Raw genomic sequence first — 27951 nt, forward strand, 5'->3', positions numbered from 1 at the left:
GAAAAAATAGAGAGCTCTTGACGCAAAAACTTTATTAAAAGATCCTTCAAGCATTCACATTTAGCCTGTTCACACTGTACAGCTGCTTCGTTAAAAACATGTTAAAAAACAGAACATTAATTTCAACTTAAGTAGTAGATGAATTATAGATTTTGATTACACCAACTATGTACATTGAACCATGGTGAATTTAAGTAGTCCCAAGGCAAACTAGGTAACAAGTTAACACAATTGCACTTTTGCATTTATAGAGTTATGACACGAAAAGTTGCCAAGCACTCAGAACAAAAGGTAAAGAGGAAACCTTGTAGCTGCCTCTGTGTGGAGGCATAGCAGCAAGGAACACACCTGTACAGTGGATATACAGTACATGGATAAATGACCTACATATTTATCTAACAAATGGTGACAAACAGTTTGTCAAAGATGAAGAACAAAGCTTATTCTGTTTTATTGATATAAATTGTTTGCTAGTTCTGTCTTAACTGGAAAAGTCAAAAGCCTTTAATTATAGCATTTCCATCTACCAAAAGACAGAAGGTGGAATCCTGACCCTACTGAAGTGAGTGGGAGTTTTCCCCATTGACTTCACTAGGGCTAGGATTTCACCCAGACTTCATTTTCCCCAAACACATAATAAGCAGCAATTTCAATGCCACCACCATTACTTTGACCACAAATTTTACTCCATGATTAGTCACAGATTCATACATTTTAAGGTCAGACAGGATAGTTATGATCAACTAGTCTGACCTGTATTTCACAGACCATGGAACTTCACCCAATTTCTGCATCAAGGTCTTAACTTCTGTGTGAGCCAGAGCATTATCTTTTATAAAGATCTCCAGACATGATTTAAACACTGAAAGTGAGGGAGAATTCACCACATCTCTATCTAAGAATCAGCATTTCATTCTCCACTTAGTTGGAGGAGAAAGAACTGTAGCTAGGATTACTCTTGTGACTTCAGTACTCAGCTGCTCCAAAGATCTTGCCAAGGTCCTCCAGCAAAGAGAGAAGAGTGAGGCAAATGGAACCCTCCTAATCTTCGTAGTAAAAATAAATTGCTAGGTGTATAATTTTTAAAATACTGAAACAGTCTTTCCGAATCCTAACGGCTACATTGTGATACACTTAGGCACAATGAGGAGCACCTTACTCGACTGAAGTTGCTTTCAGCCCTGTTGAACATGCATACGTGCATCAAAATTGGGCCCAGAAAACCAGTGAAGAGCAAAACAATCCTTTGCTTTGCAGTTCACCGCTAAGATACAGTTTAGTTTGTAATACAAAAGCAACCTCCTGTCCATTGATATAATAGATGCATATGGGGTAAAAAAGCAAAGATTGCATTTAATTCAGTTCACAAAATGTTCAGGTATATAGAGTTAGTGCAGCACTAAAAGCCTCTTACAATAGGCAACTGCTGTCATAAAAGGCCACTGTAACTAGAGCAGCACAGATTTTCAGATCAATTTTGTTGCTACATTTTAAAAGATCCTTTCTATTAGGCCACAGATTTTTGCTGGTCCCTTGGGGCTTAAGACCGGTTTCTCTTGTACGTGTTAGGAGCTGCCAGAGACAGCAGGAGGCTGACAGACAAGAATGTATTGTTTTAAAATGATTCTTTGACGTAGAGAAACACCTGAGTCCGACTTGGACACCTTGATATTCCACATAAGCAGAGAGCTGGCTAAAAGCTAGAAGGAGACTGTTAATTTGATCCCTGTACACAATCAGAATGCACCTCTTCCTTCCCTCTGACAGGCTCTAAGCCACCAAATTCACCTTCAATGCCTGAACAATGATATTCAACTCATTAACTAGTTCTCAAAGTCCAAATTCTGAACGGTACATAAATAGCCACAACACTGACAGGCAAAGGAGTGGTTTTATTCTACTCTTTCCTCACTCAGTGTCTAACGCCAAAACGCAAACTCAAGACCCCAGCAACATCTGTAGTGCCTGACTCATTGGAGAAAAACAGGCCCTGTCACAAATGCCTTTAATTCCACTGATTGGACTGTGGTGGGGGAAAAGTGTGATTGTGGTTCTGAAGAGGGGCAAGTAGCTATGATTGTGTAAGGAAGAAGAGCCCTGAGAAGCAGGATGTCTTCTACAAACAATGCAACATAATGTATTTTTCTAGCATGTGATCAATGTGGTAGTGAGTACACTACTCACATTAGAACCACATGAAAGGCTACAATCTTACATGGAAATGCCACAGCTCTGCTCTTTACTAGGGAGCTAGGCATTGCCATACCAGATCAGATCAATGGGACAGTCAGCCAGTATCTTGACTCCTATAGTAGCTGTACACTTCAGGGGAAGAAGCAAAAAACTCCACAGTGAACAGTTATGGAATAAGAAAAGCTTTTCCTAACCCCCTCTGCTGCTCACTCATAGGAGGTGGTATATGCTGTAAATCCCGTAACCCCCAAGGGCTCAATGATATCTAGTGGCAAGGTGTTCCACAGGTTGTACATGGTGTTAAAAAGTATTTCCTTCTATCAGTTTTAAATGGGGTGCCTCTGAATGTCCCTTTGAGACATGGTGAGAAAGGTTAATGGGAGCCCCTCTACACCACACATTTTGTAGAGCTTTATCATGTCCCTTTCTTGGCTATCTCCGTCCTAACATGATAGGAAATTATTAATGAATTCTTTCTCAATGAGGACAGCCAGCCAATAGACTGAAAAATCTCCAATTTACTATAAAACTAGGTGATAGGCTATAGGACAATGATGCAGCAAAACCCTAAGGAACCTAAACTCACATTCCAGTTCAAATATTGTTATGGGTCATACTTAAACCCCATCTTCAAGCCACTCTTTGAGTTACTCAGCCTATTAAATGGTGCAAAGATGCTCTACGTACAGTATTATTCATTACCCACCAGCCACTCGATAGAGGGGTGCAGCTCAGAAAGTGGCAAACACTACCCCAATTTGAGCACATTGAAAAACTAACAAAAACCAGAACTAAATAAATTGGAACATGTGCTGCTAAAAGCCTATGTCTCTGAGGTGCCTTCAGACCGGATACGTGGCTAATGGACCACAGGAAAGGGAGCACCAGTTGGAGCGAGGCAAAATGTTGATGGACCTTCTGCAAAACTGTTCCCATACAATTCTGCTAATGCACATCTATCATTTGTTGCCTACGCCACCACCCCAGCTGCTCCACTCCCAGGCCTCATCTGAAAACAAACTGCTACTTGTACCAAGGCAAGGATGGTTTTGTCTTGTGGTCAAACATTCACTTGGGATTAAGTGGAAATCATTGGATTTGTATCGTTACCAAGGCTACAGTTGTCACAGGAGAAAGACTCATAGTACTGCACACTGCAGCACTTTGTTCTCTTCTCACCACTTTATTATTAGTGGCACGCATTCACAAAGCAGCCCTCAGAACATACACTATGAGTTGAGGCTATTGTAGTACCCATAGAACGATGGGGCCTATCTGTGTTTTATGGATCTATGATACGCATCAAACAACTTCAGCAGGAGTCCTGTGGTTAGTTTCTCTATACATGCAATAGCCACTTTGAAAGTCTTGCTCTCAGGCCTACACGTTTAAAGGTAGGAAATAAACCGCTGAGTCCCAGAAGTGCACAAAGACGCAGAGTGGAAAAATGGCCCCACTGAAGGCAATGACAAAACTCCCACTCACTTCAGCGGGGCCAGTTCACCCAAAATGCTCAAGGGAAGAAGTGTTTTGTCAACACCAAATACAGACCCAAACCAAGTTTATTGGGGAACCAATTTGTTCCAGACTGAGAACCTGTTCTGACTCCCATTAATGGCAACTCAGGGGAAGCAAGGCTGGGCCCAGGACTTCGGACACAAACCCTTAACCCAAAGCAAAAATCTTACTCCAAACCCTCAGAAATGGGAGCTGAGGGGAAGGGAAGGATTATAATTGTAAAACACGAATATACACCCATTCCAGTGAGCTATGCAATAGCATTGGATATATATAATATATATTTACAAATATTGTTTCATAAACTCTACTCATAAAAGCAATATAAATATTGTTTACACCATATAATACACTGAGTAATGAGACAAGCAGGACACTTTCTGTATGCAAAGCACTTCAGGACAATATTAAGCATAGCTGCCTAAAGGGTGCCCATGCATCTTTAAATATATGCAAAGAGAAACATCTGGAATGGCTGTACGAGGTGTGAGCCTGGGCACAGGAAGGATTAAAATAACAGAGGTTAAGATTCACAGTGTAATAAGTGTTTGACAAGGCAGCTCAGCAGAATTTTCCCTCTGGTGATTTATTTCATTTTAAAATCTTTCTTGCCAGGAGCAGGTCCAATGTGAAAAATAGGATGGCAAAACTAATGAGAACTCGATTCCAATTTCTCTCTTCCTGACTTTACCTACACTGGTGTCTAGCGAGTGTAACTCTGTTGAGGTCAGGAGAGTTGTGCAGCTGATTTACAACGGAGTAAGTGAGCACAGAATTGAGTGCTCTCGGATGGATCTTTAGCTGGCCTGAACAGGGGCCGTTCACAGAAGTCAACAGAATCTGGCCCTTTGTGCCTAATTTGACACCGACTCCCATATTCCCCCTTCCACATTAAAAAAAATGGAAGAGGAAAAAAGAAAGAGATGCTGTCAACTTGAAAAAAATAAATCATATTTCTGTCTGAAAATCTGGCAGGTATTGTTGTTACAAGCAATGCCCAAAGCTAAAAAAAATCAGTTAAAAACAAAAAAAGGATATTTCTTCCTGTGGTGGGGTATCTATCCCACACTGGCATGAAAGGCGTTAACCCCAGGAGGGAGCAGTGGAGGGGAGTCCTCCGAGCAGCCTAGAGTGGCTGCGTGGACTGCAACCAATCTGAGAGGGGTTGCAGGGAGCAACCAATCCGGGCTCAGCAGGCTCATGTAAAAGAAGCTGCGGGGCCCAGATTTGGGCAGTCATGGCCTGGAGCTCCAGGGGTAAGGACTGGGTTCCTAGCAGCTAAAAGAGGCGTTAGTACCATTGACAGGGCAGCTGCTGGCAGGGACCGGAGTGAGGGAGCTCCTAGCTGGCTGTTGGGACTGAGTAGCAGGGGCCCCGAAGTAAAGGTGAAGAAGGTGCTGGGGCTGCGGGGCAGTGGCTCAGGGAAATGTACTGAACAGTCAGAGGGGATGCAGCATATGGCTGTCAACTACAGAGTCCCTGGGTTGGGACCTGGAGTAGTAGATGGGCCTGGGTCCCCCACATTTGCCACTGATGGAAATGGGGGGATGAATGGACTGTGAGGTACTGGCTTCCGGAAGGGGGAAACACAGGCAGTGACATGGCCGGAGGGCCAAGTCATGAAGAGGACATGGCAGTTCCTGGAGAGACCGCCAGCAGAAACGGGACAGAGTGGTGGGGTGCAAACCGCAGACAGGGGATGTCATCCTCGAGCTAATCCCCAGAGTGACCAGGAGGATGCGCCAGTTCAGCGGTGAGTGTTGCGCCCCATGACACTCCCCTTTTTCCAGTTTACTTTGTGCACTTGATGGCATCCTGTGCACAGTCAACTAGCAACTGGCTTTTCTGGAGAGCACAAAAGCCCTGATTCATTTTTTTTAACGAATTAAAACATTCCTGTTGCATTGTTTCCAGGGAGCTCTACTAGAAAATGGAATAGTTAGAAATTTAAATAATTAAAAAATGGAATTCAAGTTCATAGTGCCTCTTAATTTGAAAAATATGCAGCTTTTTGAACCCCTGTAGACCAGCTTCATGTTTTTCTCAGTGAAATTGTGCCAGGGGTCTGCACAGAGGACTGCAACGTGGCCTCCAAATAACAAATTGGTCAGAGATGTAGGACAGCAGAGACCTCACAGACTCCAGGCCATTGTAGGGAATCACCCTGCCACTGGGGGCAGAGGGATCTGCCTTGGCTGCCACGCATCTTTGGCTCCTGACCTGCACACATACTTCGACTTGCAGAGTGTGGAGGTCAAGGTATTGTTCTGCTTAGCAGCATTAATTTACACAGGACTTTTGGGCTAAACTTACACTATTGTGTCACAGGGACTTGCTGTATAGACTAGCCTCTTCCTGAATCCTCTCTAGCCATGCCACTATTTTTCACATGCTTCTCCTGAAGCACCGAGGGACTTCTTGGTGGCTGTGACACAGTGGAAGACAAAACAGGCACCTTTCGTCTCCTCATGATTACGTGTTTGCTCCCCGCCCCTGTGTGTTGTGCACAGAGGGGAGCACAGGACTCAGTCTATCCAGCGTATCAATCTTTCACAGAGGACTAGATAAATCAGTCAGAACAAAACATGTATTGAATACTGCCCTGCACCTAGTCCATCTGCACAGGACTACCCATCATCTTCTGGGATTCAAAACAAAAAAAAGTCCAGCAAAATGAACACCTATCTGAAATCAATTAAAATGGGACATGTACGTGATGAGGGTTTGTAACCCAGAAAGTAGGAAACTTACTATTTTGTACAATATTGGGAGAAAAATAAATGGGCAAGATGTGTTCTCCTGTAGCATGCGGCATACAGGTTATTGCACAGAAAATCTGATTCCAGCAGGTCCTCACGCCCACCTTCCACTCGAGGCAAAGCTGCGGCTGAATGAGAAGTTGACCTCAGAGTTTTTGTATTTTCCCCATGCGCCAAATGGTACTATAACAGCAGTGCTGTTATCTTCAGTACCATACTGTATAGCCTGAGAAGAGAAATAAATCATTAGAAGAGATAAGTATTATTATGATAAAGTACTATTTATCTGTGAGATTGAAATGCTTTACAAAGGAAGGGGAGTATCCAGCCCCATAGATCCAAGAGACCCTCGGTCTCCAGCACCTGTCTCCTCCCAGCTCCTGGCAGATTCATTGAAGCAATTCTGCCAGGGGCTCTCATCCCCCAGGTGCGGTGATGCCCGGAACCCCAAGTGTTGCCTCCAACCTATGTTCCCTCTAATTTTTGACAGGCTGTGTGCGCAAAAAATTTCTTCTGTGCAAATTGTTGTGCTTCTGTGCAAGTTTTTGTGCACGTGGTGTTTTGCCGTGTGCGTGGGGTTTAGGATCTGTGCATGCACGCACACAGTTTAGAGGGAACAGTGCCCTCAACTTTAGCCTGTGTTTGGAAAAAACAAAATCAAACCTCATTTCTTGAATACTGAATCCCACTTCAATTGGTGCCAATTTGCTGCCATAATATCATCTATGCACTGCAACAGATCTGTCAGTCTGAGCATATTCGGCATTACACAGTCTATTCCCTGCTAACCTGCATTATCCCTGCATCATCAACAGAGCACTAGTTCAGCACAAAGCCAAACATTACCTGCTCAGTCACAACATGGGCTGCTTCAGGGGGATCATGGCACTGGTTAATAAAGTCACATATCTCTTGACTGTTCACCATGAAGTTAATGCCATCTGTAGTAAGGACCAGGAAGCTATCACTTGCATGATGCAACTGTAATCAGACAGCACAATATAAATCGTCTTATAAATAAATCATTGCAGGGCAGAACAGCTCTACTTTTTTTCTTTGTTACAACAGACTTTTCCTGTTGTTGCTGCGTGTTCCTCCATTTTCTACATGGGTGATACCAACAGCACCAAAGCTCTTAACTATTTCACCACATTGCTTTAAAGCACTGGCATACGAGAGAGTCAAGATAGCTGTATTCCAAACATCACGAGTAAATCACTTGAGGGTGCTTCCAATTCTTGGTAAGAACCCTGTCCTGGGCTCAGTAAACTGAGGCCAAAAGCCTGGCAGATCGGTGTATTACCCAGTTACCAATGAACAATCTCAAGTTATTACAGATTTTAAGGCAAGAAAGGACCATTATGATCATCTAGTCTGGCCTCCTGCCTAATAGGGAAGTGTGCTCTGTCCTCCCTCTGGCAACTGCCCTGAGAACACTATCTATATTGGTTCACCTCAAATAGGACCCCCTCAGCTTCTGACTCTTTTCCCACCTGGAGGTGAGGGAGGAGATACTGAGAAGATGAAGTTTAGGTGAGGGTGGGAAGTGGTGGCTGGGGGAGAGGGGGCAGAAACTGAGAGCCATGTTTAATTGATTTTGAGACGCTAACTCATTTTTCCTCATTTGTTGAACTGTGGAGCCCCAATAAAATGTCACTTACACATCTCCTGTATTTCCCCCTCACAGGTGTGCAAAATACATAATTTGCTATTCTTAAAAATTATTTAAATTCTGGACCAAGCTGTGCAAATCATGTCAACCCCACTGCTGAGGTGACATTTTCCTTTCAGCAAATAACTAGTTTCAACAAAACACAACAAAAACTCATTACAGTTAACAGATGGCTGTCATGTTTTATTCCCTCTCCTCCCACCCCCCCGACACACACTAAACCATGCTATTTAAGATCAACATTTATCCATGTCAACATTTATTACTGGGGCCAGATGCTGTTCAGTGTCAATCTGGAATGACCCCACTGACTACAGCATAAATGAGATCAGACCTTGGCCCACAGTCAGACTCAAGGTCCCAAAGGCATTCTGACTGCTAGACACGCACGCTGTGCACACCACAGGATCCAAACGCTCAGGTTCAATGTCCCCTATTAATCCCCTCTTACCTGAACCCTTTTAGTTTCTGGCTCTGCTGTCACTCCACTGCTTTTAAGATCCAAATCGCCTATACTCCGCGTCATTGCAAGTCTACCATTCACATGGGGCTGCCCCAGACTGTTCCAGGCTATAAAGCCACCACATTTCTTTATCCTGTCCAAAACACAAAATAGAAGAAGGAAAATATGAAATAAAGGGTCAGACCAACAATAAAAGGTGTAAAATTCCTGCCAGTGCCTTTATCTTGGATTATACCATGCAGAGGGATGGGGAGGGTATGGAGTCCCAACCCAGAGACATTCAGAGTCAGATTTCTGTTCTGAGGGACTTCCAGGAGGGGATATGGTTTAGGAGGCTGAGTACTGGATGGGGAACATGAGCACATGAGTTCTAATCTTGGCTCTACCTCTGTGGCCTTGGACAAGTCACTTAACCTTCCAGCCTCAGTTTTGTACCCATCTCTAGATAGAGAGGAATGTTGTGAGGATGAGTTTCAAGATGTAAAAGCGCTATGGGCCAGATCATCAGACCCAGTAAATCTACTTAGTGCCACTAACCTCAAAGGAGCTCCGCTGATTTACACTAGCTGGCCCTATTTATTTAGTTTGGTTCCCTTTTACTCAGAACAAAATTAACCAAGAGAGTTTGAACAAGGCTGTCCCAAGTGATGTTATTAGCATAACTGAGCTGTACCTTTCCTTCTCGTCCTTCCTTTCTGGAGTATGATCAATGGTGAGTTTTATGGCCTTTCCCTTTCGACACAACAGTGCACGACTGTCCCCAACACTGGCCACAACCAGTTCAATACCATCTCGCAGCAGGGCCACTGTTGCAGTGGTCCCAGCGTTCAGCAGGGTCGCTACAAACATCACGTAAAGAGAGAGAAGATTTAAGACTGTCCAGCAGTGTTACTGCATTTATAACAGAACAATGGTTTTAACTGTCAAACGTGTGCTCTAAATTACTCAGTAACTAGATTTAAGTTTCAACTAAAGCTATGAAAATAATGGACAGTGGGGGGGAAAAACATGCATGGGAGGGGGGAGATAAAGGTGTTCTGTGCAACAACATGGCTTCATGCAAAGAGTGCAAATGTGATAAACAGGTGTCAGGGTGTGGGGGAATGGCTGCTCTTTGGATCTGTGGCAAATATATTTTCTATTCCAGTACCTCAGCTTTAGCTATGGGACGTTATCACCTAGCTACAATGTAAATGGGCAACAGTGAGGATAAATCCCACGGCAGAGCTTTCCTCCTGTAGATGCACGTGGGTAATTCAGTAATGCTAATGAGAGTTGGGTGTATGCTTTGAAAGAAGAGACATTTTATATCTCCTTCCTAGTCCCAGGTCCTTGTCAGAGTCCTTATGATCCGACCATTTCCCTCCTCCTGCCAATAGGCCAATGTTGCATCCAGTATTTTTCTAGCTGTGTAGGACAAGACTCCCTTCTGAGCTCTTCAGTGCCACTCTATTTGTTGAAAGCGCCTCTGACAAGAGAGCAGATATGCTCCAGACCTGATTCTGCCCTGCCTGGCGCTCTGTGTAGTAATCCATACTGGTGCAAAGCAGCTGGGAACGCTAGTAAATCACAATCCACCAATTGCCTTGGTGGTGGCATTTTACACAGATATAAATTAACTACACAAAGTGCAGTGGAGTGCAAGACAGGTCCTCCTCTGCCTTCCCCCCTTCCTCTATCCCTTGTGAGATTGAACAGCATGCTCGGAGCTGGGTTTTTTGGTTTTTATTAGAATGGATTAACTAATGCAATTATATTTAGCGATTCTGGTTTCTAATACTCATTTGCTTTAAAATCCTTGGGAAAAGTCATTTTGGTAGATTAATACGAATTGTGACTGCACCAATTTGAGCAGAGACCAGTTGTTTCATTAGCAATGAAATAAATCCCCAAAGCTAAAAGAATTACTTTCTTTTTTTAAAAAGAACAGCTCCCCCTTTATTGCTAGCACACACACTGTATGCAACTATGACAAAGAGAGAGCTGCTTAACATGCTTCTGCAATGAGCTACTGCAGAGGAAAGCATGGACAGGAAGAGGTACAGCTAAGAATTTACAGCAGACGTGAAATCGGTTGAAAGCCCTGCTTGGGACTGAGCCATATTCTGGGTTTTTCTTTTCAATAGTTAATTTTTAAAAATAGATTTTTAAAATTACAGCCGGTATTTTTTTGGTTTAAGCAAAAAAATCAGAATCCCCATTTATATTCCTCTACTTCCAAATGAGAAAGTAGTAATTAAAGATCTTCCTGCAACCACTCCTTTTCCTTGAAGGATATGGACTTCAGTCTTGCCCACACCTATTCACACTTTAAGTGTGCATCTGAGGATTGACTGGGGGGGCGTCACAAGGAGCTGGCATAGATCTGGCTAATCCAGCTTTGTGAGACTCAGGGATTCCACCCTGCCAGGGCGATCCCCAGTGGCCTCATTAGGGCACAAGATCTGAACAAGGGTCCTAAACCGGTTTCTTTAATTAACGCATTATGGGTCTGGTTCTGAGGGATGCTAAGCACCTACTAACTCTGACTGTGGCCAGTGAGAGTTGCAGATTTCAGCACATCCCATAGTCAGCCCCTGTCATATTTACAGAGCATGATTTTCAGACACGTTGACCACTGGCAGCTCCAGTCAACATCCATTGGAACTGTGGGCGCTCAGCACCTCTGAAATAGTTAGGCTTGTAACATGCTTGGGAGGAATTTTTCATGTGGGCAAGGTGTTTAAAGATGCATTGAGCCATGTTGTAGAGCGAAAACAGTGTGAGTTGACAAATGAAAAAAAGCAAATCCATAAAACAAACAGTCTAAATTAGACCTTCAGTACTATTAAAACAGGTATTATCACTGCACTGAAGTCTTCTGGTTCAATAAATCTCTATCAGCTCTGTCCTCAAACAAAGTATCAATCATTATATGTCTCAACCAACTCCACTGTAATTTGTATCAGATCTTTGATTATTTTGGGACTCAGATACAGTAGGCAAAACCAGATTTTTCCAGGCACTAAGTTGGCTGTAGCTTTTAAGTATTTTAGTGAAGTGTTTGCATTTTATTTCCAATTTTAGAAGACCACACAAGAATTAGTGTGCTGCAGGCCCACTTTGAAACATGATTAAAAATATGCCACTAAAATTTAGCCGTGAAATCAGATATTTTAGCAAAGCCAGTAAAATACCTGTTTTAACCAGACAGTTAAACGAAAGTGAAATGAAAAGCCTAAATAAAACTACCTTTAATTCATGCTAAATATATTTTGTTTAGAAATTAAGAACTAATAAGGAGTTGTCCCTAGCCTCTGATATCATTCCTTGCTTTTGGAACTGTAATGCCAAGTATCAAATGTATTCTAAAAGGCATAAAAGAGAATTATTGCATAGTTATCAAATTCTCTTGCAACGCTTCAAATATTTTGGGATGTGCCTCAACTCTAAGGCACAGCAAACATACACATCCCAAATACTCTTGAGTACTTTAAAAAAAAAAATCAAATCAACCTTCAGTACCAATTATAGGGAGATTACTGAAGAGCCGGACATATGTATGGTAAAGCTGCAGTACGTACCATAGTGATAGGCACCTTACAAATCCCTGTAGACCAAATAAAAGCTTATCATAGTTTGGAAATATAAGTGCCACTCATGCTCCCTTCACTGGGCCTAATTCTGCTCTCAGCAAGACCACTCATGAAGGTAATACTCAGTGTGAGTAAGGGAGGAAGAATCAGGCCCTTATTAAATTAAAGGAGGCTTCAGACTCATTTGGGTCACTAACACAGTTCCAAAATCTAGGAATTATGAATGTATCAAATTTCTAGTGCTTTACTATTACTTCAAACTTATTTCTTAGCACTTTAAAGATATGCTGCATCAGCACATACATTGGTTTTAATGTTTAAAAAAGGTAAAAACAAGTTTTTACTTTTTCCTAATAACATCACTATAAAACTAAGATCTTTCAATAGGTTCTTAACACTCACTGGACAATTTTTACTGCATGTCATCTCAACTAATGTGACAAAGAGGATGTGGGAACCTTCCAGTAGTCCAGGCTAGGAACCGCCGGACTCCTTCACCTGAGACAAAATTAAGCAGATCTCTTTTTCCACTGAAGCCCAGCATATAGTGTCCAGGGCCTCCAGTTCTAGAGCTGCTGACCAGGTACAGTCTCTGCCACAAATAACACGTACACAGAGGCAAATAGGAAATTCACCCAGGGATTTTGTTCAGACAAAACAAACCTGCAACACTGGGGATGACAGAATAAGAGCTGCAAAGCAAGGGGAAATGTTCACTTTGGGTTTGCCTGCTCTTCTTTTCATGAGTGGTGTAACAGAATTGATAAGTCTTATGACAATGCATGAAGTCCAATTTGACCATGGCTCAATCTTGTCTAAAGACATACATGGTCTCAAATATGTTCACTTTTCTCAATGATTTTCCCCCTTACACTTTCACCACAGCTGTGTGTCACCTCTGTTGTAGCTTCAGCCTAAACAAAAGCCACAAAGTATTTCGGTAACAGTACTGGGGTGACCAAGCAAATCAATGGAAAATGCCCAGCCATCTCATAGTTGGCAAAGACAGACATTCTAAAGAGCATTTCAAGTACAGTATATGGATCAACCTGTTTACAATCTTCATTTCTAAACAAAAAGGTTCCAAGAAACTGACTGCTAAAAATAAACAGCTTTATAGCCATTGGAGATAGATTCATGGCTCCTCATCACCCATTGAACACTGAATGTGGATAAAAACTTAAGGAAATATTTAGAGTAAGCGTCTTCTAACTTGATTAGATAATAACCAAGTACCATTACCAAGACTGAACCTTTTTAGGCTGATGGCTATATTAGATATATATTTCAGCAGCTCTCTCTTTTCCTCAGTGTTGCAGGTTAACATATTAAAAGAATAGTCATGTTTTTGAATGGTAACTTTAAAAAAAAATTAGTATTCTCTTTATAGAAAAAGACCTTCAGTATTTGCGCAGCATAAGATTTCAAGAGTGCCCCAAACATACACAAATACATCAACTAGTAACCAACCTTGTTCAATAAAATGGCTATTCCAGATATGAATGGCCAGTGTGATTAGGGTCTGATACAATGAGCACTGAAGTCAATGGAAAAATTCCTATGGTCTTCAATATGTATTGGATTAGGCTTTCAATAAACTGAAGCCGTAGCGGCACCTTACATGGCTGTCCTAGGCCAGATCAGGAGAGCTGGTGGCAGTGTTTTCATCAAGAAACTTGGGACGTACAGCACTAGTCCTCTATAAGGTTGAGAATGTGCAAAAATGATCGATCTTCCCTCACATGCTAAATCAGGGTCTCTCAGCTGGGGGCTGGGAGAGCATCCCTGCAGGGCCAGCAGAGTAGTCCAGGTGGGAGGATGTAAGGCAGAGAGAGGAGCTGTGGGGATAGGGAAAGCTGCAGGACCCTGGATTTATCCTCAAAGCAACAAAGCCAAAAGGAAAAAAAGAAAAAGGAAAAACCCCATCATTAGGAAGGTAACTAGTACTGCTTCAGTTCTTCAAAAAGTTTGTATTTATTCAGCTCTGGACCACTGATATGGGGAGAAAAATGCAGCTTTTTAACATTTTAAGAAATATACTGTCGAGATATCTAAATCAGAAATGTAACAAACTTTGAAGTTGTACATGCTTGTAGGGAACATGGTCCTTGATCCAAATTAGTGGGAGAAGGAGCTTGTTGCATTAATTGCACCTTGCTCTGAACTGAAATTTAAAAAGGACAAAATCTTTGCAAGATTCAAAAGGGGATTGGATGTGTATATGGACAGTAAGAACCTCCAGTTATAACAGTTAATGCTGGTATACATTTTTGGAAGAGATATTAAACCTTCAGGGTTTAAATCAAACTCTGTTAGGGATTAGAAGGAGACCTAAGGTGGAGGGCAGATTATCCTACATGTGCCGACTGAGGTTTCTGGAACTCTGAAAAATCTGGTACTGCCCCAGTCAGAGACAGGATACTGTACTAGATGGACCACAGTCCAGTGTGGCAAATCCTGTGTTTCCTAAAGAGCCCATAAAACCCATCTGTTTAGGTGCTGCACAGAAGACACAGCACTGTAGTGTTGAATGTGTAGCTTTTTTTACACTGGAAACTTGATGCAAGCGTTACTTTATATCTTTTTTAAGTATTTTAGCACCGGAAGGAGTGATTAAAAATAAGGACCACAGTTCCTAGAAGAATGCACAAATGGTAAGACCTGTTCAATTTCTGCCATAATTAAGTTGATCGTCTTTAAACAGCAACTTAAAAAACTCCATTTTTCCCATATTATCTACTGTTTTAGTGACAGATTTGGCCAGTGAGGCCACGATCCTGCAAACTTTCATACATACATTTTAAGTATGTGAAATTCCATTGACCAGTTTGCAGGTGTTAGCAGTATCAAGGCCTCAGTCATCCTAAAAATCCACTGTACTTTAAAAAAAAAAAAAAAAAAAAAAAAATTAGAAGTACAGACCACCAGCCCAAGGAATCAACAGATGGAGTCACCTATCAGAAACATTTAACTGAACCCTTGTTTTCCAATACGCAGGATGAGGCAGGATTTAAACAGGAAGACCAGGCTTGGGTGCCATCATGTATGTCTTGAGCAGCTAGTATTCCAGGTCTATCATTTCCAAGAAGCTTTGGTGACACTCTTGCCTCTATCACATCTAGAATAGCCAAAAATAATCTGTAGCTTTGCTAACCAACTGTCCCGACAGTGCAAAGTTTCTGATGAGGATACATGCAAAACAGTTCAATTGTATTTAACGTTGCAAACACAAACAATCTCAAAAATATTTACAGTTTCTAACACCACACATGCAAGGAGTTAATTATATTAATAAACTGGTATCGGTCTACGTCTTTACATCCCATTACTCCACTCCTTTATGGCCTGATTTCAGGGACTGCTCAGCACCTGGCAAAGAGTGCTGAGGGCCTTCAGCTCCTACTAGCTTCTACAACAACTTGAGGGCAGTCAATATCTCAAAGGAGGAACTCAGCACCCTGCAGAATGAGGCCCTTTCACATCTGGATACCACTTCCTGATGACTGTCTTTACAGAGGGGTTCCATGTCCACTGAGAGTAGGACAAGAAGCAATAGACTTAATCTGCAGCAAAGGAGATTTAGGTTAGATATTAGGAAAAACCTTCTAACTATAAGGGTAGTTAAAGCTCTGGAATCGGTTTCCAAGAGAGGTTGTGGAATCCCCGTCATTGGAGGTTTTCAAGAACAGGTTGGACAAACAACCTGTCAGAGATGGTCTAGATTAACTTGGTTCTGCCTCAGCACAGGGGGCTGGACTTGATAACCTGTTCAACCTCCAGCCCTGCATTTTAATGATTCTATGAAATTACTCATGAAAACTAACATACCTCTGCTTAATTTTCATATTTTCTTGAGCTGTATTAGTGAAAAGGTTTTACCCAGTGTCTTGGAACTGCATTTGTTTAGCTGTTCTCAAAGTTTACCAGCATTAGCATCAGGTTCCTAATAAGTTAATGGGGGCATTTTCAGAGAAGTGCATAGTGGTCTAGCCATGTTGCTCCTGTTAAAGATGGTGAAAATTGCAAGGTAAAATCCCAGACAGCATTTTGAAAGCTCACCCTTACTGCACAGCTTGTCAATTTAGAGAGTCTCTTTAGCTAATTCAATAAGACCCAAGTACTAAATGTTGTAACTATCTTCAGCATAACAAAATGATATTTTAAGTATCAATATTTTCTCTCATTACACTTTCTCCTCATGGAGCTGCTGTGAACACAATAAACTTGCACTGAAATGGGTCACTCTAAAAAAGCTCTTTTATGAGCAGAGTTTGACAAATAAAACAAGTGGCCTTCAAGATAAGCCATTCCTGCGGAAGCACTTTAGATCATTCAGGTGGGTGTGAGGCAGACTCATTCTTACTGCTGCATTTCAGACCTCCTCAGTAAAAACTAACTTCACAATTCAAATATGCAACTTAATTCTTCATCTCACTCCCCAAAGTCAGTTTCTAATAATCAGAGGTTACTAAAAAGGTAATGCCAATTATTTTGTATTGCTTCTTCAGTCAGGTTAAAAATCACTTTTAAATAAGTAAATACCACCTTAGCTTATTAACATTGTTTTTTAAATGGGTCTCTATTTATCCATTTATGCTGTACTTTTTATACTTCAGTTTGAACAAAAACTGGGTCAGTCAGTTTCACTTTCTGGTTTTAGACAACACAGCAATGTTTGGCTTGCAAACAGCAAAGGGGAATATTTAAATCCAGACCAAAAGCGTGTGCTGGCATTTTTTTAATGCCAGAAAACATTTCTGTCAATGATATCAGCAGCACAACATGGCTGTAAAATGGGCTTAGCCAGCCAGAGGAGTAACACCCCACTATCAGAGCCCTTTGGTGATACCCACTTCTCAGGGCCAATTTCCCTGTGCTCCTGCAAGCTCCAGATGTTCTAACAGCCCCTTGGGCCGGCGGCAATCAGCATAGACATATGCTAGTGGAATAACTCACCACACAGCCAGCCCAGGATTAAGGGAATACCAAAATTGCTTAATGCCACCTTTTATACACAAGTCGTCCTGAGGCATGCAGCAGGCTCCTCGACCATAGCAGAGGATCTGGGGCATACTTTTTCCTACTGACTATGTTCCTTTCTCTTTGCAAGCATAGCTACATTTTATTTATTTATTTGTATAGCAGTAGTATCTATCATATTAATCTCTCTGAGCCTAGTTTGTTACTTAACTGCGGCAGCAGAGCCAAGAGGGAACATTTAGACACTGTTTCTTCTAAAACCTACAGAATTAACAGCATTTTTTTTTTAAAATTGGTGACTGAGTGAATTTCTCTTCATATAGTGTTTAAATATATACCAAATTTGAACCAGTGTAGCATCTATTACATTTGGTAACTAATCTACTTGACAGTATCCCTTTAGCATCATAACTCAGTGGAATGTGTGGCAAAAATTCAGCCTCATATCAGCTCCCCAGATAAATTTCAGAGAGGATTTTCATATTTCATTTTGAAGTGCTCAAGCGTGACTGATGCCGGTTGTTTCATTTGCAAGTAATGCTCAAAGCAAATCCTTGTGTTAAATAAAACTGCTTTCAATATCAAACATATTTCATTAATACAAAACACTTGTATTCTAAGAGCAGCTATTTCTAAAACCATTTCCCCCACCGCTGCAAAGTCGAATACAGTCGTTCTACCTACCATCAACAGATAAGTGAGCATGCCTCGCAAATGCTTTGTCTATTTCTAGAAAAGCTTTGGTCAACACGGTTTCCAAATTCTTCTCCTGAGAAAGGAATTCTCTGAAAACAAAATAAAGACAGGCTCAACTTCTTCCACAAAGATACCACTCCATTGACAGCAGTTTCCACAGGCTTGTCTTCCCACTACTAAAGTTGAATCACACTATATCATCCTTTTGGGGTAACAGGAAGCCATTAGCATTCTCCCCTGTCCTTCTGATAGAAGGGATAGAAGGTGATTTTTAATCGTTGCATAATTCTGGTTTATATAGAAAGCATACAGCCTTCGTTTAAGCCACCTTAATTATGCAAAAACGGAGTGGTGCAACTGGTATGCCTTGCACCTGTATTGCAGGCATTGCAACCTGTAACTCCCACATGCTCTTGGCAGGCTCAATCCTGGAGGATGCTGAGTACCTTCAATTCCCAGTGAATTCAATGGGTTTGAATAGACTGCGGCTGGTGGGTAAAATCCCACCCTCCCCAGTGCAGAGGATCCATGTAAGGACTACGACCACTTAAGCCGTGTGCTGTTCCATTGTACAGGGGAAGTTTCATCTTAGGCGAATAGAGGAGGGAAGCACTACCTACCCTGTGTTAATTGCTAGGAGTGCCCACAGGACCTGATTTTTCTATACTTCAGAAAGGTAAAAAAACAAATTGCTCATCACGGCAGCATCCAGTCTCTGACACTGTTCCAGCACCAGGGAATCCTGCCCGACTCCAGAAACAAGAGGCTAACAGTGAGACAGAAGTGCCAGCAAGTTTTATATTTCAATGATCAAAATTACCCTGTGTGATGGTGGACAACTCACTTAGTCTCTCTGTGGTGCAGTCCCCTAGCTCTAAACTAGGGATAATCATATTTACCTTCTCCTGCTCTCTGTCTTGTCCATTTGAACTGTAAGCTCTTCAGGGCAGGGAACTGTGTCTTACTATGTGTTCGTACAGTACCTTGGACAAGGGGGCCCCAACCTACTAGGCACTAGTAGTAATGCAAATAATAAAACAAATGCCAGGCATCAAACCCTAGCTTACGTACTGAATGTACTCTTCCATGTATTTAGCACAGAAATCAGCTGCAGCAGCCCCACCGTGCCCATCGTACACTGCAAAATACAGGACATCATCTGTCAGCTGAGCATAATCAAACCGGTCCTCATTTTCCTTCCGCTTTCCAATCTGGCTTGCGCAGCCCACCTTGGCCAGACTGATTTGGGGAATCAGTTTCCCATACTTTATGCTGGGTGGGAGAAGTATGGGCTCATCAATGCGATTGTCCCAGATCCCAAAGGTGTCCCATGTGGCTGGACGCCCACTGCCGTCTGGATCAAAGCGGGAAGCCCTGCGTTCTGTGGTGGAGCTCTGGCACACGGCAGTCAAGCATTTGTCGTCTTGCAAGAGGCGGGATGTCAGCAGCGCTCTCCTTCTCACTTGATACCCTCCATTTCTAACCAAATTAATTAAAGCAGCTGTTGACATAACTTGATTCCACAGAGCTTTGCAGTGAATGAAAGATCAATATGCAGCTTCTGGAATGTCTTCAAGGTCAATGAGAGAACTGGTCAGGAAACAAGAAATACAGAAAGGGAAAATTCAAGTTGTACCACCCAAGAAACATTTTCACCATCAGAGATCATTAATTGTGGGCTGCATTGCCTAGAAGCACCTAGAAAGATCCATCTGCAGGATTCACTGAGAAATCACCTTTTACTCAGATTAGCCCATAGATGGGGTTTAAATATATAGTGTTGAAACAGACCGAAACAAGGCATTGGATGATACATTTTAGCTGATCATTTGGCTGTTGACCACCAACTGTAATAAAATGAACATTAGTGGCAATGACTTTATTGCTTGGTTGCTCAGAGAAAACCACCATAACTCACAAGGTAATGTAATGAGAGTGAGCGTATTATAAATTACCTTAATCATGCAACTGCTGAAAAGCTTGCATTGTTGCTCTATAGGGAAGTAAAGAATGTCAGACTAAAATGACAAAGTAAAAATATACAGAATTCCACTTTATCTAGTTGTCAGCACATAAAAGTACAGGATGTCCAGTTCTGGCAAATATCTGATCAATATTTTCCAGAACAGATCAGTAAACTGAATCATAACTCTCCCTCTTCTTCTGGGAGCTACAGTTGTTTTGTTTTGTATTAATTCATTTAACAATCCTCTTTAAAGTGTTTCCATGAACTCTCACACACACTCTTTTCACAGATAACTTTGCCCAAGTGCACTCTTTATAATTTGTCCCCTCTGGAGTTCTGTGCTACTTGATGTTTAAATTAGATTTCTCGAATAACACCAAGTTCCCACCTGTTTTCATATATCTTTTGGTGCCCAGACCACTTCCCAAATCAAACAGGACAGTCATTATCTCAGAATAAAAAAAAAAAAAAAAAACCCCATGGATGATTCTGAGAGATAATAAAAGGAAAAACTGGAGAGCTAAAGTATATCTCAGTTACCCATAACATTTTATTTAATGTACATGTCAGGGGTTGGCAACCTATGGCACGTGTGCCAAAGACGGCACGTGAGCTGATTTTTAATGGCATGCTGCTGCCTGCTGAGTCCCAGCTGCCGGCCCTGCTCAGCCCACTGCTGAACCCAGGCCGGCAGCGGGCTGAGCGGGGCCAGGGCCGGGAACCCGGCAGGCAGCAGCGTGCCATTAAAAATCCTGCCCACCCCGGCCCGCTCTTCTCCGCCCCCTCCCCCCACCCAGGGCGCAGGGTGAAGAAGCTTGGTCCTGCTGGCTGCTGCTGCAGGGCAGGCAAGTTCCCCCTCCCCTGCCTCTTCCCCCAGCATGCTGGGTTCCTGCCCCTCTTCCTCTCCCTCCCTGCCACCATCAGCTGATGGCCCTTGCCAGGGAGAGGGAGAAGCAGAGCCGTAGCGCGCTTGCTGCTCCGGGGAGGAGGCAGAGACAAGGTGGGGACAGGGCCTTGGGGAAGTGGGGTGGAATCAGGGCATATCCCCTCCAGCCCCCTGCCGTGAGCCACTCTAGGAGCACCCCCACAACCCTAGCCCACACCCCCAGCCCTCTGCCCTGACCCCTGCACCCCCCACAACGCCAGCCCTGACTCCAGCCCCCCCACATGCCCTGACTCCTGCACCCTCCTCACATACACCCTGCCCTGACTCCTGCACCCTCCTCACATACCCAGCCCTGCCATCCCATGCCCTGACTCTTGTGCCCCCCACATTCCCACCCCCACCCTGAGCACCACACAGGAGCTCCTGCACCCCTCGCACCAAATGGGAGCTGCCCAGGTAAGCACTCCACATCCAACCTGAGCCACCTCCCTCATTCTAGCTCCTGGCCAGACCTTGTGCCCCAACCCCCAGCCCTGTGCTCAGTGCACCCCCACCCTCAGCTCAGTGCAGAGAGAGGAAGAGAATGGGCTAGAACCAGGGAGAAGGTAGGTACCCACTCTATGTGGACAGGGCCGGGATCCCAGACCGGCAGTGGGCTGAGCGGGGCCGGCAGCCAGAACCCTGGCTGGCAGGAGTCGGCGGACAGAACCCCAGAGCTGCTCAGTCCACTGCCGGTCTGGGGTCCCGGCCGCCGGCCCCACTCAGCCTGCTGCTGGTCTGGGGTTCTGGCTGCCAGCCCCTTCCCAGTCTGGGTCCCGGCTGCAGGCCCCGCTCAGCCTGCCGCCGGCCTTGGTGAATGGAACCCCAGGCTGGCAGCAGGCTGAGCGGGCCGGTGGCATAAGATCAGCATTTTAATTTAATTTTAAATGAAGCTTCTTAAATATTTTGAAAACCTTGTTTATTTTACATACAACAATAGTTTAGTTTTATAACGGAGAGACTTACAGAGGGAGACCTTCTAAAAAACGTTAACGTATTACTGGTACGCGAAACCTTAAATTAAAAAGTGAATAAATGAAGACTCGGCACGCCACTTCTGAAAGGTTGCCGACCTCTGGTATATGTTAACGTGGAGGGATTAAAAACAGACAGGCTCAAGGCGGATTCTATTGAATAATACAAGAAACTGCCTTAACATAATCAAGGAACGAAGGACAACAGTTACATCAGAGATACTGTATATTTTGCCTGTTGCCAACAGTGTGCTGTAATGTCACTAATTATAGGTATATTCTGATCACACTTATCTTCAGCATTTGAAATACTTCCGTATAAGGAGATGTGCAAGGTTATTTAACAAAACACCCTAGACAAAACTCTGTGCTTGCCAAACTGACAATCATAGGAAATTCTGTAAGCAGTCATTTTGCTGGAAATAGCTGTACGGTGTGCTTTCTGGTGGTGCTCGTTACACTTGTTCACAGCTCAGAGAAATGAAGGCTGGACAGGAAACCTCCCTTGCTGTCCTTAGCTTATCTTGAATACAATTCTTGGCTGGTAAAAGGAATGTTTACTCTTACCATTTGTATAGGTAAGTGATGAAAGTCAAATCATGCTGTGAAGTAATTTGTAATAAGCCAATTTAGAGTTACATCATGAATAATTTTGGCCTAAAGTGTAAAAATGGCTAAAACGGTCATTTCAACAGGTAGCTAGATTACAAATTGTAAAGAAGACAGATGTCCAAATAGCTGAAGTTTATTATTCCTCTCCATATCACCCTATACCATCCCATCCTTTCAGTAATATCCTGGGTCACAGAGATGGACTATTATTTTCCATTTGTCACCTTCACTTACCTTTTCAGTACGTTAACATCCTTTTGTACAGCATGACAAAACTGAAATACAGGGAGTTGCTTTGGGATTCACTTCCAAGTGTGGATTTGATGCAAGAGGAACACGAGCGTTCGCTATGCTTAGATCTCATAATACTGCAGCATGAATAAGAGCACTATTCTAAAGCTCAAGTAACCATTTAAGATTCATTTTCCATCAAATTCATCTCTCAAAAGCTAATCCGTCTCCAGACTTGTATACAAAACTGACAACTGGGGGGATAAACAAAAGATACTGGAACTCAACCTTTATTCTGCCACAGCATATGACTGCAGTGTCACTGTTCACAAGACACATTTGTTTGTATTTAAAAATACAGCAAGGTGGTTTGGCAACACATCACTGCTGGGGGAAAAGAAGGTGGTGGGACAATAAGGTATTCTTCATGTATCTAAAGTGAAAGCCCACCTCAGATTGCTGTAGATGATAGCCACTCTTTTTAAGTGGAACTCTACATTAATCAGGTAAATTATACACATTTGCGTTTATGAAAGTAGCTACCGAATGTAATCTTACGATCAAATGAAAATTCCACAGTAGGTCAAGCTGTTACATGATGACTTTTATTCTTAGACTAGTGGAATTTTCCAGGCTGCTACCCAAAAAAATATGCTGGAGAGAGAGAGAGAGAGAGAGAGAGAGAGAGAGAGTGTGTGTGTGTGTGTGTGTGTATGTAAGTATATATATATATATATATATATAGCGTGTGTGTGTATGTCTGCAGTCTGCAAAGGGTTAAGACACTGCACAAATATATATGTGCAAAGAAGATAAGTGACCTTGCTTTGAGTGTTTGCCAACAGCCACAAAAGTGATTAAAAACTAACTAGCAACCAAAAGGAACTTGTTGTGTATTTAATAGTTATAAGGGGGGAACAACATCTTGTGTAGAAAAAATCTGCGTTTTCCTAGACCAAGAAAAAGAGCATAAACTATTACCTTCCTATCCTCTTGCGTACGCAATAAATAACAGGCGCAGATTAATTTAAAGAGGCTTTACATTTTTACAAAGAAAGAAATAATTGACCAACTTAAATATACGTTTCTAGCCTATATGTACAAATAATCTGTAATTATTTTAGGTTTTGAGCGTTTCAACGAAGCTATTGATTACACCCGAACAACTATTTTTAAGCACTCCATACGGCCTTGGTCTTCCAAGTGAGAATGCACGTGCTTAACGTTAACCACACGAATAGTCCAATTAAAGTCAAAGGAACTACTCACATACATAAAGTTAAGCAGATGCACAGGTGTTTGCAGGATCAGAGCCTTAGTTTTGAGCGGTATCTTCCCCATGGAACAACCAAACTGAGAACTAGGTCATGCCCTAAGGACCCTTCACATGCAACTCTCTCTTATCCTATGGAGAAAGGGGAAGGGTAGCTGTCAGTGCAGCAGTCTTCCCCCTCCCCCATGTCCCCACAAGTCCCCGTGGAGCGCTCTCTGCATTGGTAAATGGAGAGAAGATGGGGAATGAGCAGAAGTGGGAGCAGACACAACTGTGCTCCCACCATCTCTGTGGACTTCCAGAGGTAGTTAGTAGAGCCACTGGGGTTGCCTTACCTTTTCCACTGAGCCCCCAGAGCAGTGAGGGAACCAACCTTCCCCGCTTTAAGGAGAGCCCTGGGGGCAGCCGACGTGTTCCTGACAAGAAAGCGCCATTGGAGACTCAATGTGAGTGAGGAGCGGTGGCTAGGAGGCCAGAGCTGGTGTGGAAGCGTGCAAATGGCTCCAACTCCTCTGGATCATGGTCTGTTCATAGAGAGGACTGCCCACATGTCCCCAGTGAAACAAGGTAGGGGAAACTCTGCCAGGTTCTCTTCCTCCCCCTTACTCTCCCTCAGGTTTTACAGTGGGATGGGGTTATTTGGACCTGATTTATTCTGGCAGGGAAGGATGGTGCAGCCCAACACTGAGGGTAGAGAGAGCAGCTCTTGCCTCTCTGGTAAGGTCTAGGACAAAGGTTCCTCAAAGAGCTTCTTGCTTGAGCTCCCAACATAGACTCATAGATTCCAAGGCCAATCTGCCCTCCTGAACATCACAGGCCATAGAACTTCCCCAAAATAATTCCTAGAACAAATTGTGTAGAAAAACCTCTGATCTTGATTTAAACATTGCCATGATGAAGAATCCACCATGACCTCCAGTAAATTTGGGGGAAGGAGGTTCTCAGTGCAATACCTCTCTGGGGAACTGCAGCATGCTCCCCTTACACAGCCCTGCCTTTCTTGTCTTTTGGGTGTGTGGGGCTCTCGTCATCCCATAGAACAGCAGGGTGTCAGCTGGGCCCACGGAAAGAGGAAGGGAGAAAACTAAGGTCTGGTCTACACTACAGGGGAAATTCAATTTAAGCTACGCAATTTGAGTTGCATGAATAGCATAACACAAATCAACATAGCTTAGATCTACTTTCCATAGGGTCCATACTATGCGATGTCGACGGGACACGCCCTCCCATTGACTCCCCTTACTCTTCTCGTGGAGTACAGGAGTCGATGGGAGAGCAATCTGCAGTCAATTTAGCGGGTCTTCACTAGACCCACTAAATTGACCACCAACGCATCAATCGCCGGTAAGTGTAGAGAAGCCCTAAGAGACAGCAAAGAGGTGGGAAGAGAAGCAAGACAGAAGGATGGAGAAGGGGAGAGGGAATGGATAGGAAGGAACAAAAGAGATAATGCAAAACAAGAATGCTGCTGTGGCCTGTAACACTAATAAGAGCCAGTCTGTGTGGTGACAATAAACGTTAGGCTTAATAAAGAGAGAACAAAACAGAATAGACTAGGATAGAAAATAGAAGGGAGAGAATTAAAAGGAAACAAAAATGGGCAAGAAAACAATAGAGAAGAGGTCCACTATAGCATATAGGTTAGTAAGAGTGTTCTCTTCAGCTGTATTTCTGGGGAATTAATCTAGAGGATAAAAGGTTACTGGCAGACTGCTGCCACTGCTGAGACTGGAATCAAGTAGCTGCTTTTCCTGAAGGCATTTAAACAGGTTAACAGGGCACATAGCAAGCAGGTATTTTTAGAAGTTGCTTGCTACAGTGCCAGGCAGACTGTGTTCCAGCATTTCAAGTGCTGATTTATGTTATCGGAACCTAAATTCCTAACTTTGATTCTCAGATGCTTGTGCTTCTAAACCTGATGTTTCTCAGGGCAGCTTAAACGAAACAACTTCTTTAACCAATGCCTTTTATTAACTCAAATCTATATTTTTCTACCCTTTGGACTGAACAATTGTGGGTTTTTTTTTTTAATTTAAATGCAACAGTGGAAATTCATGTCCTGAGTCTAAATCCTTTTACAGTTCTGAGAAATGGATCCTGGGTTACCAACTGAGCTGCTCCTGAAAAAAAGAGATGCTGTGTCGCATAAGTCAACAGTGAGGCTATGCCACACTCCAAGAGAACAGTGATTACCCAGGGAGGCAGCATAAATCATTATATAAAGTTGGAGAGCTATGAGAATTACAGCAATAAAAATAACTGTTCTTCCTACAATGCAGCATGCTTATTTGCAAGGAAGGAGACAAATGAGAGAAAAGCAGGTTTCATTTCCCTTTCCCTGACTAATACAAACCCAGAAAAGCCCAAAACTAACTTTTTTTAAAAAAATGTTCAAATTTCTCCCCTTTTCTGGTGCCCTGACTGAGTCCTTTTTGCACGATGTGGTATCTGGTCTTTTCTATAGTAGTACTGCCAATAAACACTTTTTGCCAAGGGTCTAATCTAGGGGCAGATACCCAGGGCAGCAGCCAGGTTCTGCTGGCACACAAACTATGTAGGTTAGGAACCAGCATTTACAATCTACTTTCACTGACTCAATCGCGCATCCTCCTTAAACCACAATTACCTCTTTGCTGGGGGCTAAACCGAATATTATTCTTAGATTTCAGCATCCACGCCAAGGACTGGTGAGTTGATTTTATGCTAGGGCTGCTCCGTTATCAGGACCGTTTTCCAAATCTTCAATTGCACTGACTGAAGGATGGGACTGCCAGGGGGGACACCCAGACAGTTGTGAGTGATCGTGCAAACCATAAATAAACAGGGCGGGTGGGAATGCGATCCTGGGGGCTGGACAGTGGATTGACTTTTTTTTAGAGCTGGGGGCTGTGAGTAGAGGAGGCTACTTTGGTTACCGCTGCACACTGGAAGACGGCAAAAGCGCAAGCCCCAAGGACAAGACTCTAAAAGGAAGGGCTGGCAGCTGCACGGCCTGTGCTCGCTGCACGCAGCGGACCCACCCCCAGCCCAGCTGCCTTGCTGTAAAGGAGGCGGGAACGCGCCCCCATCCTGCTATTTCTCTCCCCTCCCCATCGACAGGGGTCAGCACGGGAGCGGCCAGATGTCAGGGAACCCCCCCCCCTCCGAATTTGGAACTCCCCGGGCCGAGTTCTAGAACCCACCGGGCTCTGGAACTCCCCGGGCCGAGTTCTAGAACCCACCGTGTTCTACCCTGCACCGCCGCCTCTCTGCTTGTGCTGCAGGGGAAGCGCCATTTGTCTCCGCAGCCAGCGAGGTAATGAATAGACCCGGCCTCCCCCTCGCACCCCGCAGCGATCGGCTCCCCCCGAACAGCACCCCTCCGCGGCAAGGTGCCGCAAGGCCCCGCCCGGGGCAGGCCCAGCGGCGAGAGCGTCGCCCGAGAAAACGAGGCAGGGCCGCCCATTCCGCACGGAGGCGTGCGCCGGGAGCACGGCGTGCGCGATGCCGACTCCGTGCCGCCGCGACACGATGCTCTTGAGTATTTCCCCACTCAACAGCGCATGGCGCTGGGGGGGAAGTCCCCGATTTATTTTTAAGCAAACCAGAAAGCAGCTGAAGAGCCACAGCGACCGGCCTGCCTCACAGTGGTCTCAGCCTATGGCGCTCACTGATTGGGGGGGGGGGGTGCAGATAAGTGCATTTAGTGCCCGCAATCCACGCAGTGTGAACAGGCAGGGATCGTGTTACCGCCCGCATTTCGCGCTGCAAATCTCATGCAATCACCGGGCAATGGCAGTGGGAGGCGGGTTTCCTTTCGCCGAAGCAAACGGAAATGTAGCTTGAACACGCAGAGCGAGACCACCCCAAACCACTGCAGATTTGGCTGGCTAGGTGGGGCAGGGCGAAGAAGAAGAAGAGACCGAGAGAAACGGGGAGGTTCGGGGCCAGGATTGAGGGATAATTTCAGCACTTCTCTTACCTGGCTGAGACCACGTCAAAGGGAAAGCGTGCAAAGGCTGTGTCGCCCTCTCTTTTCAGTGCTCCGAACGAAGCTGGGGTTTTCCCAGTGAGCCACCCGGACCGAGCGATCCTCCTTCCGCAGCCGTCTCGGAGAAATTTCCGAAAGGTTTTG

The 27951-nt window shown here is 43.8% G+C and overlaps 1 protein-coding gene across 2 annotated transcripts; it reads right to left on the reverse strand.

Moving 5' to 3' along the window:
* Positions 1-27951, reverse strand: PPM1K (protein phosphatase, Mg2+/Mn2+ dependent 1K). 2 transcript variants are annotated; one of them, XM_074950573.1, is made up of 7 exons: positions 27799-27951; positions 18928-19446; positions 17845-17945; positions 9279-9444; positions 8594-8738; positions 7317-7451; positions 1-6696 (listed from the first exon to the last, which is right to left on the reverse strand). In XM_074950573.1, the coding sequence occupies exons 2-7, from the start codon at positions 19365-19367 to the stop codon at positions 6565-6567; spliced, it is 1119 nt and encodes a 372-aa protein (XP_074806674.1). In that variant the 5' UTR covers positions 19368-19446; positions 27799-27951; the 3' UTR covers positions 1-6564. The 2 variants fall into 2 exon arrangements, with proteins under 2 accessions (XP_074806674.1, XP_074806675.1); XM_074950574.1 differs by lacking the exon at positions 27799-27951 and adding an exon at positions 26464-26481.

The sequence above is a fragment of the Natator depressus genome, chromosome 4 (assembly GCF_965152275.1).
Source record: "Natator depressus isolate rNatDep1 chromosome 4, rNatDep2.hap1, whole genome shotgun sequence".
In the NCBI taxonomy this organism is placed as follows: Eukaryota; Metazoa; Chordata; order Testudines; family Cheloniidae; genus Natator; species Natator depressus.